The sequence below is a fragment of the Camelus dromedarius genome, chromosome 23, assembly GCF_036321535.1.
Source record: "Camelus dromedarius isolate mCamDro1 chromosome 23, mCamDro1.pat, whole genome shotgun sequence".
Taxonomy (NCBI): Eukaryota; Metazoa; Chordata; class Mammalia; order Artiodactyla; family Camelidae; genus Camelus; species Camelus dromedarius.
The window spans coordinates 9,000,348-9,014,850 of record NC_087458.1 but is presented as its reverse complement, the minus strand read 5'-3'; the positions used below and the strand labels follow the sequence as shown (position 1 = coordinate 9,014,850).

The window sequence follows — 14,503 nt, the reverse complement described above, 5'->3', positions numbered from 1 at the left end:
TTTGTAATTGATTTCTTTCTTTATACAGGTCTGTAATTGATGTCGAGGTGTATCGTGTGAAGGCCCTTCTGGCCTTCTGACTCCATTTTAAATGAGATTTCCTTTATTCTGTTTCACAACACCTTAGATATGCATTTGCACTCATCTGTTGACACATTTGTTTCTGAATAATCAATCTTTACAGCAGTGAAACACAATAAAATTTGTTCTAGAAATGAGTAATTCTTTCCGACATCTATATAGATTTCTTAGAGTTTCTCTGATGGTATAAAGCCAAAATATCTTAACTTCTTTGAGTCTCATTCTCCTCATGTGTTAAAGATCCTTATGTTACAGTGTGTGTTCGACATGTAAATGAGAAAACGTGTGAAAGCACACATGCTCCCTGGCACATAACAGGCATACAGTTAACTGAACAGTTAAAAATTGGCTCTTTAATTAACAGGATGTGAAGTCTGGATGATTGCTCTTCGAAGGGCTGATTTGAATTCCTTATTTCTTAGACTGTAAATCATCGGATTGAACAGAGGAGTGAGGATGGTGTAGGACACTGATATTAGAGTGTCCTGACTTGAAGAGTAATTAGATTTGGGCCTTAAGTAAATGAAAGAGGCACAACCATAATGAACAGTTACCACAATGAGATGGGAGGCACAGGTAGAGAAGGCTTTGTATCTTCCAACGGCAGAAGGAATTTTTAGAACGGCAGAGATGATGCGGACATAGGAGACCATGATAAGTAACAGTGGAATAACCAAGACAAACACACCGAGCATGAATATGACCAACTGACTGAGGCGAGAACGATGAGATGCCAGCTTGAGGACAGGAGAGATGTCACAGAAGAAGTGATGGAGCTGGTTGGAGGAGTGGAAGGGCAGGCGAAATACCAGCGAGGTGGTGACCAACGAGACAGTGAAGCCACAGAAACAGGCAGCAGCCACTAGTCCCACACACACCCCGTGCCCCATGAGCACCGTGTAGCGCAGAGGGTTACAGATGGCCACGTAGCGATCATAACCCATGGCTGCCAGCAGGAAGGAGTGGGAGCAGCCTAGGAAGAGGAAGGTGAACATCTGGATGGCACAGCCCAGGAAGGAGATGGTCTTCTTCTGGGCCAGCAGGTCCACCAGCATCTTGGGTACAATGACGAAGGTGTAGCAAGTCTCAGAGCAGGAGAGTACAGCAAGGAAGAAGTACATGGGGGTGTGCAGGGCTCTGTCCAGCACAATGGTGGAAATGATGACGGCGTTGGTGCCCAGAGTGAACAGGTAGACGAGCAGGAAGACAACAAAGAGCAGCCGCTGCAGCCCGGCTAGAGAGGAGAAGCCGAGGAAGACAAACTCTCTCACCAGCGTCTCATTGACCCACTCCATGGTCACTGCTGCACAGGAGAGCCAGAGCCAGAGCCAGAGGCCCGGCTCCAGGGAGGGAGAAATGCACGGGAAACTCAGCGCAAAGTCTGCAGCTGGCAGGCATTTCTAAACGTTTGGTGGAACTCATTCATTCCCTCCAAGAAACATCTGCTGAAATAAGAATTAAGGCTAAACACAGAATAGGATAACTGGCGACCAGTTAGGAGGCTTTGTCTGAGCCTCAGAAAATGTTCTCTCTCTAGCAGAGGATTAAGCACTTGGCTATTAGGTTTCCCTTGTATCTTACTTATGAATTATCTAATGAATTATTGTGTTTTTCTTGCTCACTACAAGCCCAAGGCAACTAGCTCTCCAAAACTGAGAATAATGGTTAACTTCAGCTATCTGAACTTGATCAGAGCATGGAATAAAAGAAATGAGTAGTGCTCAGACACAGCATGTGAACTTCAGATTATCAACCAGAAAATGAGAAGGGAGAGGAAGAATTAGATAAACTCTAAGCAAAAGTGTAAGAGGATTTGTGTTTATTGGCAGCTTATTATATGCTAAGATATGTGGTGAGAATATCACATACATCATGTCAATTGTTCATTACAACAATTTTAAGTCAATACCCAAAACAATAAGAAAAAAGGAAAAAACCTTTACTGTTATTTCTAACAAAATGACAACAACAGACTAATCAGAAACACTTCTGGAGGGTCCACAAAGTAGAGCACTGAGCCAAGGATAGAACAGAAGATAACATTAGTTTAAACAAATATTCTCCTCTTTCAGGAACTAAGAGTCACTAAGGTAGATTTAAAAAAAAAAAAAAGACATTAACTTTAGGTCATTTTGTACCACCCTTCACTTTTCCCATTTTAGCTGCCTCAGAGAAACTTGGAAAAATAGTTTTCACAAAAATGGCCAAGTTTGTCACAGAAAGTGAGAGAGAATGGGACAATTGGGCAGTTTTCCAGATTCCAACTCCTAATATAAATCATAGGCTTTATATATTTTATATCTTGCTGTATCAGTAAGATTCCTTTTGGAGATTCTGCTACTAAACACAGTTTGCAAACTGCTAGAAAGGAGTATTTCTAAAGTCATTTTTAGGCCTTATATGAGACAATTTTTTCATGTGTGTGTTTCCCAACTGACCAAGCCTAAGAAGGAAAAACTCTCGGATGAAAAATCACCTAACACGTATTGGTCACATCCAGTTATTGTTTATACACTTCTTAATATATTTGTATACTTTTATATCACTCTGTGTTGAAGAATCATTTGCACCTGCTACCAGAATTTTTTTTTTTTTCATTTTTCTAGTCAATAGCCAACCTTAGCTTTCTAGACCTTAAGGTAAATGACTGGAAGTTTCTGAAACTCATTTTATCTATTCCTATAATTTAGAGGTGGTAATTTTTGCTTTTTCTTAATTACTAGAAACTAGTCCTAAACTTAGTAGGTATAATTATTCATTTATTTGAAGTTAATGTTAGGAAACTCACATACACTGGTTTTAAAGCTCTTTAAACGAACAGTAGAAATTTTTCATTCTGTAACTATAAAGATATGTCTGTTACATATAAATACACAGAATGTATATACTGTGTGTATCCCCATTATATATATATACACAGACACATATATACATATATATACACACATATATATACATACACATGTATATTAGTTATATATTTTCTATATCAAGAATGGTGAACTGATGAGACACTTTCTTTATAAGACCTCCACCTAGACAAATGAATTTCCATCTATTTCAAGACATCGAGGGAAACCTAAATTCATGGTCATTGCTTAACACTGTCTTATCACTTTCCCAAGCCTTTTCCAGCTCTCCTTTCAACTAACCCATGTCTAATCCCCACTATATCCTCACTCCACTGAGTATGATTTGTAGTCTAGACCACAGAAGCCAGGATTACCTGATTCTGAAGGAGTACCTGTATCTCCCCAATGCCATAACAAACAAACAAACAAAAACTATTTGGATTACTTGTCACTCAGACCCATGAGAGCAGATGATTTCAGTTAAGTGGATTTTTTTTATATACTATTAATATAACTCCACAGTCTAAATGAGATGTGATTGATATATTTGCCCTTTTCATGGTGTATGGAAACCCAGCGGCACAATTTATCTGAGAAGGCAGCCCGCATCAGCTCAAGAACATATCAAAGACCACCACAATGTGTTATGTCAGTACTACAGATAGAAAGATGTAAGAGCAGAAGGATAAAATCTTCCAGCCAAATACCCACAGGCTATGAAACTAAGGGAAACACTCACTCAGTTTGGAATGAGAATATCTATATTTTAGGTTGAGCTCCGTGCAACTTCAGGTAAGGTACTTAATGTGGATATTCAGACTCCTTATTTTAAAATTAAAGAGGACAGGACAATAACTAATAAACGGTAAGGATGCATGGAAAGCACTTAAGCAGAGGCTCCTTGCACAGTTTCATGCAGAAGGAGACTTGACTTAGAGCATCAGCTGAGGGCTGCCCCTAAGAGCCTCCTCAATTCATGGAGTCCAAGGTTCTCTAGTTAGATGTCCCCTGAAGTCCCCTTATGATATTTTAGAGCCCGTGGATGGAATTCAGGTTATGATCCTTAGAGATGACACTCTCTAACTTTTTTTTCTAACTTCTTAGATACTCCACAGGGATTTTATGTAATTTAGATTTATATAGTGACTAAACACTTGAGGGTACAGTGTATCTTAAAAGGGGGGCAAATCTATATGTTTTTCAGGTATAAAACTTGAGATATTCAAATATTCATCTTAGGAACAGTATCAATCAAATAGCTGGGAGAAATTATGCAGGCAGCCTCAGATATAAAGAAGTGGAATTTTTATATTCTTAGGTATACATGAACACTCTGAATCTGCTTTATTAAAATGGAGTGTAAGTGTCAGTTTTCAATTATGGCTTAAATCATACGTCCTTGAGTAGACAGCAGAAAGAGAAGCAGAGATTTGATAAATACTTGTTTCATTTAATCATGAGTTAAATCTTGAAGAAAAAGAAAGAAGGAAGGAGTGAAGGGAGGGAGGAAGAGAGGGAGAGAGAGAGACTAAGGAAGGAAGGAGGGAAGGAAGGAAGGAAGGAAGAGAGAGAGGATGGAAGGAAGGAAGGGAGGAAGGAAGGAAGGAGGGAAGGAAGGAAGGAGGGAAGAAAGGAAGGAAGGGTCTAGCTGGGAGGGAAATGATCCAGTATAATTATCAAGAAAAATTCAGAGAAGTATACGGACCACAACAAATCACTTTTAGTGCTTGGAGTTAAAAGCAGCCCCTGGTTCTCCTTCTTAACCCTGCCACTATCCAGAATTGCACTAGGTGGAGGTGTCCATAAGCACTACCCCTCACTGAGGTCTAGACCCCACAAAGCCCCAGACTAGATCAATATTCCCCCTGCTCAGTAAGTACCTACATTGCTCTTCTCCTTGCAATTAAGACAGAAGCAGCTATTCAGTATCTGCAACTCCTTAGCAAAGTAGATTTAAGCCAAAAAACAGAAACTGAGGAAGTAACAGAAGAGAGTGAATCTGCCTTGAGACAGGGGCTCTCATCTGCATCAATAAAAACAGCCTCCCCTATTCATCAGGAAGCTCAGCTTGTCCAGCCAAAATCACTGTCTTGAGAAGCTGCAGTTCATGCAGTTCTTAGAATCACACGGGAAGTGGTTACTAGATGCACATACTGTGATCACTGGACTCCTGAGGCTTCATCTGCTGCCCTGAACACTTTGTCTTGACGTTAATTAGAAGTCAAGTTTATTTTGGAAAAACAATGTTGCCAGTTTCTCAAAGGTAGTCTTAGTTGAGGAACCTGGGGAGCAGGAGCCATGAGCATAATTAGCCTATGTCTGAACTGGAAATGGAGTCCCTCTGTGATGGATTCTGAAAAACAAATCACCACGGTTTACGCTGTAATGCAGGAAACCAAGTGGAAATTTTTCATTGAATTTTAGGTCAGGAAATTGGGGTATTTATCCAGTAATTCTCAACTTTAGCGATTAGAAGAATCAAAAGGGATCTTAATTACAAATTCATCTTCCCAGATTCTTGTCCATAGAAATTCTAATCAGGAATATCTGGTGGTCTGCAAAAAAGCCTAAATTTTTAACAAGTAATTTTAAGTCTAGCTGAGCATTATCATTAAATTGCTTATTTTACAAATAAAGTTTAAAATTTAAAATAAATGAGGTAATTAATTAAATGAGATTGTAAATCAAAAAATAATTGTTTTAAACTTTTGGAGGCTTAAATACTATAAAATGTTCCTAATTTTTTTGTATATATATATATTTTTTTTTTATTGAAGTATGATCAGTTAACAATGTTATGTCAGTTTCTGGTGTACAGCACAATACTTCAGTCATACATGAACAATACATATATTTGCTTTCATATTCTGCTTCTCCATAAGTACTACAAGACACTGAATATAGTTCCCTGTGCTATATGGTATAAACTTGTTTATCTATTCTATATGTATCAGTTAGTATCCTCAAATCTCTAACTCCCAATTTATCCCCTCCCACCACCCTCCCCCACCAGTAACCACAAGTTTGTTCTCTATGTCTGAGAGTCTATTTCTGTTTTGCAAATAAGTTCATTTGTCTTTTTTTTTTTAGATTCCACATATAAGTGGTATCATATGGTATTTTTCTTTTTCTGGCTTATTTCACTTAGAATGACAATCTCCAGGTCCATCCATGTTGCTGCAAATGGCATTATTAATTTTCATGGCTCAGTAGTATTCCATTATATAAATATACCACAACTTCTTTAAAATGTTCTTCACTTAAATGTACAGTTTGAAATGTGACAATGAATATATGTATGTTCATGTATAACTGAAAAATTGTGCTCTACACTGGAATTTGACACAACATTGTAAAATGACTATAACTCAATAAAAAAATGTTAAATAAATAAATAAATGTACAGTTTGGTGAGTTTTGACAAATACATACATCCAAGCAATAACCACCCAATCAAGTTATGGAACATTTCTACAACCCTAAAAGTTTCCTTCTGTCCTTTGTGGTCAGTCCTACCCAGCCCTGGCCCAAAAGAAATACTAATCTTGCTTTCTGTTGATATGGTTTGCCCTTTTCCAGAATTTAATATAAATAGAATCAAACAGTATATAAATTTTTGTGTCATTTCTTTCACTTATCATAATGTTTTTGAGACTCATTCATATTGTTGAATTTATTAGTTAATTTTTTACTGCTTAAGAGTATCCCATTTACTAATCATCACAATTTATTCATCTCATGAACTACTGAGGACATTTAGATTATTTCCAGCTTAAAGCTAGTAAGAATAAAATTCTTAACGAATATTAGTTTCTAAGTCATTATGTAGACATATATGTTCATTTATCTTTGTGGTTTATCATTTATCTTTGTGAGTACCTAGGAGTAGAATGGCTGTTTGATTATTTATAAACTGCCAAACCATTTTTCAAAGAGGCTGTATCACAATTAATCCATCAGCAATGGATGAATGTACCAGTGCTTTCACATCCTAGCCAACTCTTGGTGTGCTCATTATTTTAAATTTCTTAAATGTATAGGGACACTTTGCTGGACTTTCATGAGGTATTCTCTTGAAAATTAATCATGTTGATCATTTTTCATGTGCTCTTGGCGATTGGTACATCTTGTTTTGTGATGTTTTAATTAGTTTGTCTTTTTTTCCTTTGTAAAAGTTATTTTTGTAATCTGAATACAACTCATTTATCAGATACATATTTTGCAAATATGTACTCCTACTATGTGGTTTATTTTTCCATTTTATTAATCATGCTTTTTAATAATAGTTTTAATAAAATAGAATTTTCATACCATAGAATATACACTTTTGAAGTGTACAGTTCAGTAAGTAATATACTCACAGAACTGTGCAACCATCAACATTATCTAATTGTACATTAGCGGAAGTTTTTAATTTCATATAGTTCAATTTACCATCTTTTTCTCTTTAATATTTATGTTTTCCTTCTACTATCTAATAAATACATATCTATTCCAAGCTGCATATTTTCTCTTATGTTTTATTTTGAAATGTGTACAGTTTTGACTTTTTTTAGTTAAATTGTTCATATGAGAATAGGTAAGAGTCAAGGTTTATACTGTTTAATACGTATATCCAATATTTCCATCAGAATATGCTGAAACGACGATTCTTTCTTCATTGAAATACCTAGGCAACTTTGTTGAAAATCTATTGACCTTACATGCATGGTAGTACTTCTATATTGTGCATTGTTATGTTGATTCATGTACCTACTCTTTTTTTAATTTTTAATATCTACTTTCTAATTATAAGCAATACATGTTCATTACAGACAACTAGAAATACATAAAAGCATAAATTAAAAATGAACAATCACCCATGATCCCCACCTCCCCGGAGATTACCATTATTAGCATTTGGATGCATTTATTCCCAGTGTCTACATATTTTTAATTGAAGTATAAATGAACTACTGTTAGTTCCAGATGCACAACATAGTGAGTTGATATTTCTTTCCATTACAAAACAATCACCACATTATGTCTAGTTACCATCTGTCACTGTACAAAGGTATTACAACGTAACTGACTACATTCGCACATTCCCCATTCTGTACATTTCTTCCCCGTGACTCACTTATTTCGTTACTGGAAGTTGGTACGTCTCCATCTCTCATTTATTTATGCCTATTCTTATGCCAATGCCACCTGGTCAATGTTGTGCTATATAGTATGTCTTGAAATCAGGATCATCTTGCCAACTTGTGCTCCTCTATTTTAAATGTTTTCATCTATTTCTTAATTGTTTTGGTTATTCTGTGTGCTTTGCATATTCATATAAATTTCAGAATCAATCTTTCAATTTTTAGAGAAAACTATGCTTTGTATCTGTATTGTACTTGTGCTTGACAATAAATCAGATTAAGGATAATTGCCATGTTAACTATTTTGAGTTTCTCAATCTATTGGCATGCTATAACTTTGTATTTTTTTTAGGTCTTCTTTGGTTTTTCTTTTCTTTTCTTTTTTTCTTTTTAGCTTTCAGTATATAAAACTATTTTATAGTTTTGACAGCATTTTACATTGCTTTTGTGTATCAGTTTCACATTTTTTGTTGGTATTGTAAAGAAATACAGTTCTGTTTTTTACATCAACTTATGACCTTTTATTCTTTGTACGTCATACAACTTTGCTAAATTCACTTACCAGACTTTTTTTATTAAAAAAGTTTTATCAGCTTTTTACTTTGCAGGAGTTTCTATATAAATAATCACATTTTCTGTGAGTATAGTTTCAGTTATTTTCCACTACAGTTACCTTTTATTTCCTTGCCTTGCCTCATGGCATGGGCTAGTACTTTCAGTACAACATTGACTTAAAGCAGTCAAAATAGACAGCTTCCATTGATTCTGAGTCTAGAAATCACCTAACACATCTTTAATGGCCCAGGATGTGGTCTACCTTTTCAAATAGGCTAAGTGCATTTGATGAAAAATAATTTTCTGCTATCGTTGAGTGTGGTATTTTTTTAAATATCAATTATGTCAAGATTGGCATTATTTTTAAGGAATGGACATATAATTTTTTATTAACTTATTTTCTACTTGTTTTATCAATTACAGAAAGAGAATATTGAAATCTTCACCGACATTTTGGAATTGCCTGCTTTTGTTTTATCTTGTCACTTTTTCCTTCCCAGTTTTTGAACTTATAAAATGAATATTCATTTTTGATCATCAGATTTTTTACTCAATTTTTTTCATCTTTAAAAATGTTCACCTTTACTTTTGTTAATATTCTTTATGCTGAAGTCCATTTTGTCTGATGTTAAAATAGTCACTCTGGCTTTCTAATGATAAAAAGTTTGTGCTTTTTTATCCTAAATTCTTACTGTTATCTGAAAATTCATATTTAAAAAATTAGCTTCTTGTAGAAAACATATAATTGGAGTCTTACTTTTTATCAAAGTCTGACCAGCTCTGTCTTTCAATTGATGTGTTTAGACAGCAATTAAAATTTATAGTTGAAGTGTTTCCTTTCATTGGTGGGTTTAAGTCTATGATCTTGCATTCTGATATCTGCTCCATCAGATCTTTGTTCCTGTTTCCCCATTTTTTTGACTTCCATTGGTTATAATCCATTCCTCCTTCATTCTCAGTTTATAGGTAATCATTGATCTGCTTTCTCTTACTACAATTTAGTTTGAAATTTTCTAGAATTGTATATAAACTGAATAATACAGTATTCAAAGTTGTCTAGTTTCTTTTATTCAGCACAATAATTTTGGATTTTATCCATATTTTATTGTGTATCGGTAGTTGTTCATTTTTATTTCTCAATGAATTTGTCTGGAAATACCATGTTTTGTTTTTCTTTACTTTTACTGTTCTAGAAATTTGTGCCACTATATGTAAAACTTCTATAAATATTTGTGTATAAGTATCTATGTGGACATGAGTTTAAAGTACCTTGGGTGTGGAAGTGCCTGGTCACTTGGTAGGTGAATGTTTAACTTTTTAAGAAACTATCAAAATGGTCTGCAAAATGTTGCAATTTTACATCCTCATGAGTAGTTTAAGAAGATTCCAGTTGTCCCACATTCTTGTATAGTGTATGGTATTTTCTGTACTTTAAGTTCAAAGGAGTCCCTCCATTCAAGGCCTCAATCCCCTGGAGTACACTAACTCTATAAGACCCAGGGTTTGCTGTAGCATCTGCCTTCAGGGACACAGAGCTGCTAAGGTTGCATCTGTCCACTTAGATCCAGCCCAGCCAGTGAACAGAGCTTTCTCTCATCTGGAAGGGCTAATCTTACCTCCTAGATTTTCCCCAATCAATTCTGGAAAAAAAAAATACTGCCTGATGTTCTTCCAAATTTGCCCATTTCTCTCTTTCTTTATACTTTGATGGGACACAGGATAAAGAAACCTGGGATTGTGCCAGAAAGCTGCTCATAAAGTAAGTGCTTCCTTTGTGTTATATTTCACCAACTCTTTTCTCTTAGCAACACCACCTGTCAGTCCACCCTACAAATATGTTGGGTACTAAAGAAAGATTCAAAAGCAGAACTGGTGGAAACCATACACAGGTGAAGTGGGTCATAGCACCAGGGTTCAGGGGGGCAACACATAGACAGAGACAATATGGTGAAGGCAGAGATCCAGCTGAACAAAGTCCAACCATCTGAATACAGAGGGAGATTAGAGTTAAAGAAGGACTAAGAGAGTGTAAAACAGAAAAATATTCCTAAAATGACTTAAAGTAGGAAAAATAATAGGAACCACCTGGACAGGAGGACAGATGTGTACTTTAGCAGAAGAAAAAAATGTACCTAATGTATTGCAGATGGAAGAATAAGAGTTAGGAGCAGCTAGAAGTGTGAAGTATACTGTCTGTGTGAAAATCAGAAGACCCTGATCTATTTCCTAAGCCACTGGTTTATAAGCACACAGTACAAAGGAAATATTAAAAATAAAACCCTGGTTAATTAGAATACATAGTCCTGCAGTGAGCAGTTCAGGATATTTGGGGTATAGTCTCACCTCTGCTTTAAGTAGCTACACAACCTAGATCTTTACCTTTTACTTTTTTGGGCCTCAGTTTCTTTGTCTATAACATGAAGGGGTTGAACTAAGAGCTAACACTTACTGAAAACTTACTATGACTTAGGAACATAATTGTGAGCACTTGGTACTCACTAAAATGGTTTCTTTCTATTATCATTATTATTATTATTGCCATTTCAGATGAAAACCAGATGCACATGGAAGTGATTTCTACAGGATCATAAAGCTAGTCAGTGGCAGACATGGTCCCAGCCTAGCCAGCCTAGCTCCAGAGCCCACATCCTTCTGGCCACACTATGCTTTCATGCCAACAAATGATCCCAGAACAAACTGACAGAGAAGTAAATGCACACAGTAGTCAAAGTCTCAGAACTACACAGGGAATCCTTTTAGGAGATAAATATTAATCTGGGGTTTTGAAGGATGGATACATATTAATTGTGAATAGTAAAGAATAGTAGGAAAAGAAATGTAATGTTACTGGTAAAGATAGAGAGACAGAAATTAATGATGTGCGATGGCAGTGGACCAGACAGTTTGTCTTACAATTGAGGAGTGAAAGTATGATTTAATGGCCTGAGATAGTGATTAGAACAGAGAATTCCAGATAATCATGGAGAAATAATTGAGAGAACTAAGAACACTAGGAGGAAAATAAGGCCCATAAATACACATGATCATTTTATTCCAATTAACTAAAAGGCTGTCATTTATAGAAAAGAATTAATATTCTCATGAGTATTTGCAGAGAATAAATCAAGAACGAAGAGTGGATGTTTCAAGGAGGCATGGTTCCTCTCAGAATAAGAAGGTTTAGCCAGTTAAGCCACCCAGGAAGACAGCAGTCTGTTTTGTGAGATAATGGGTTCCTTACAACTGGAACCTGACTACAGTGTTTGGACAATACTTTCCAAATTTATATTAAAAGGCTCACAGAATTAGGTGCAGATTAAGTTAGAAGATTCCTGAGCTTTGTTCTAATATGAAGATTGTATGATTTTCTAAGGTTAGTGTAAAGGTTTTAGAATTACGTCATCTCTGAATCAAACTCCAGGTCTTCCCACAGATAATGGTGAGAGCTGCTCTGAGAACTTTATGGAAGCAACAGAGGTTAAGGCAGAGGTAGAGGCCAAAAGGGATGAAGGTGTCAGCCCAAGCCTTGTCATGCTCTGAGCATTATTTGACCTTTAGTTAGATTCTTAATCCCAAATTCCCTGCACTCATGACAAGGGAAACCCCAATATGTGGGGTCATTCTAAGCCCATCTCCAAGGCTTCACAATTGATCATGGGTAAATAAACCTCAACACCTTTAAATAAATGAAAATACTTCATTACACATAAACAAGTAGGATTTGCGTCAAGTGTATGAGGGATTGGATAGATGACTTTTCAATTCCTTTTTTTTTTTTCTAATTTATATTTTCATAAAATGGCTTTGAAGATAGGTGATTTCTCAGGACTCTCATGCTCATGTGGGTTAAACAAATGATTTAACCTTTTGAGCCTCAGTTTCAATAAAATGGCAGGATTAGATGGGAAGAGCTCTAAATCACCTCTCGATTTAGAGCACTATGTATGGACCTTCTGTGCAAAAAGGAATACAAAGAAATGGAAGCAACTCATAAACATATAAATAAATTTCTTCAGATATCGTTGAATTGGGAATTTACTTACGTCACTGCTCCTCATGCCTCCTGCTTTCCCCTCACTCCCCGGTCATGTGCTTAACCTGTTTGTTACTCACTTTGTCCGACCAGTATCATCAACTTTGTACAGAAACACAAACGTGGTTTCTTTGGGGGCATTCGCTTTTATCAAATCCTTTTTGTTGTCAGTTTCAGGACGTCTGAATCTGATTCCTGGTGATCGATGAAGAGACAGAACCAGAGCATGATCACCGAGTTCATACTTATAGGCTTCTCAAACCTGGGGGATCTGCAGATCCTTCTCTTCTTTGTCTTCCTACTGGTCTACCTGACCACACTGATGGCCAATACCACCATCATGACTGTCATTTGTCTGGATCGGACTTTGCACACCCCTATGTACTTCTTTCTCTTTGTCCTCTCCTGCTCTGAAACCTGCTACACCTTGGTCATCGTACCAAACATGCTGACCAACCTGCTGTCCACAAGTCCGACTATTTCTGACCCCGCTTGTGCTGCCCAGCTCTATTTCTTTGTGGGCTTGGCTTGTACCAACTGTTTTCTAATTGCTGTGATGGGCTATGACCGCTACGCTGCCATCTGTAACCCTCTCAACTACACACTCATTGTCAACAGAGCCACCTGCACACAGCTGGTTTTAGCCTCAAGCTTCTGTGGTTTCCTGGTCTCTGTGGTTGTCAACATCCTGGTGTTTAGTGTACCTTTCTGTGCCTCCAATCGGATCAACAACTTTTTCTGTGACATTTCCCCTGTCATAAAACTGGGCTGCACAGACACCAACATGAAGGAGATGGTTATCTTTTTCCTCAGCATCCTGGTGTTGCTGGTTCCCTTTGTGTTGATCTTCACCTCCTATGTCTTCATTGTCTCCACCATCCTTAAGATCTCCTCAGTGGAGGGACAGCGTAAGGCCTTCGCCACCTGTGCCTCCCACCTCACAGTGGTCATTGTCCACTATGGTTGCGCTTCCTTTATCTACTTGAGGCCCACATCCCTTTACTCCTCAGACAAGGACCGGCTTGTGGCAGTGACCTATATGGTGATCACCCCACTACTCAACCCCCTTGTCTACACACTGAGAAATAAAGAAGTGAAGACAGCTCTGAGAAGGGTTCTCAGTAGGTACTCACCTCCCAAAACTGTGTGAGTGAGTTGATAGGTCACGAAAGTTATATTCATGAAAATGTCCTGGATGGAACTTTAATAAACATACCTATCCTTTTTTTGCCAAAAAGAAAAAGAAAAAAGAGAGAAGGACCTTCCTGTTTTCAACTTTTTTATTGGAAAGTCCTTCTTTGTGTTTAGCCTGTATTCACTGTACAGGCTGTGCCATTTGGTCTCCAGAAAGCTGAATGAATGTGGCAACTTTCAAGGCTCAAGCCATGTTATTTTTGTACATTCTGTACATTTTCTCAGGTCAACACTACAAATGCTGCATTAATTCTGAGAATGCCCAGCCTGTTCATACTCTTCCTACACTGAAGGAAACAGTGGAGAATGTTATTTAAGTCTCCAAGTGCTTCTATATATTTTTGAGGTTAAGAAGTAATATTTATAATAAACAACTTATTTATAGACAGAAAGAATATTCACTTACAAGATAGATGAGGGGAGAACTGAAGTTCTATGAGGCTGATAGTAGAGTAGAAAATACAGACTTTGAAATCATAAAAACCTAAGTCTGAATACTGATTTGGATCATTTTTGATTTGGATCATTTTCCAGCCAAATGGCATGGGCCAAACTTAACCTCTCTTGTAGTCAGTTGTTGCCTATGTAACATGAGACCTTCAATACCTTCTCAGCGGGGCACTGTAAGAACTAAAGGAATTAATAGATGTAGAGGAATTTGG

General features: G+C 36.8%; 2 protein-coding genes across 2 annotated transcripts; one reads left to right on the top strand and one right to left on the bottom strand.

Annotated features, from left to right (window-relative positions):
* Nucleotides 1-434: 434 nt before the first annotated feature.
* Nucleotides 435-1,376, bottom strand: LOC105086540 (olfactory receptor 10K1). Its single transcript, XM_010977062.3, has one exon. The coding sequence runs from the start codon at nucleotides 1,374-1,376 to the stop codon at nucleotides 435-437; it is 942 nt and encodes a 313-aa protein (XP_010975364.1).
* An 11,451-nt stretch (nucleotides 1,377-12,827) lies between these two features.
* LOC105086511 (olfactory receptor 10T2) lies at nucleotides 12,828-13,797 on the top strand. The gene has a single exon (XM_010977032.3). The coding sequence runs from the start codon at nucleotides 12,853-12,855 to the stop codon at nucleotides 13,795-13,797; it is 945 nt and encodes a 314-aa protein (XP_010975334.3). The 5' UTR covers nucleotides 12,828-12,852.
* Nucleotides 13,798-14,503: the final 706 nt, after the last annotated feature.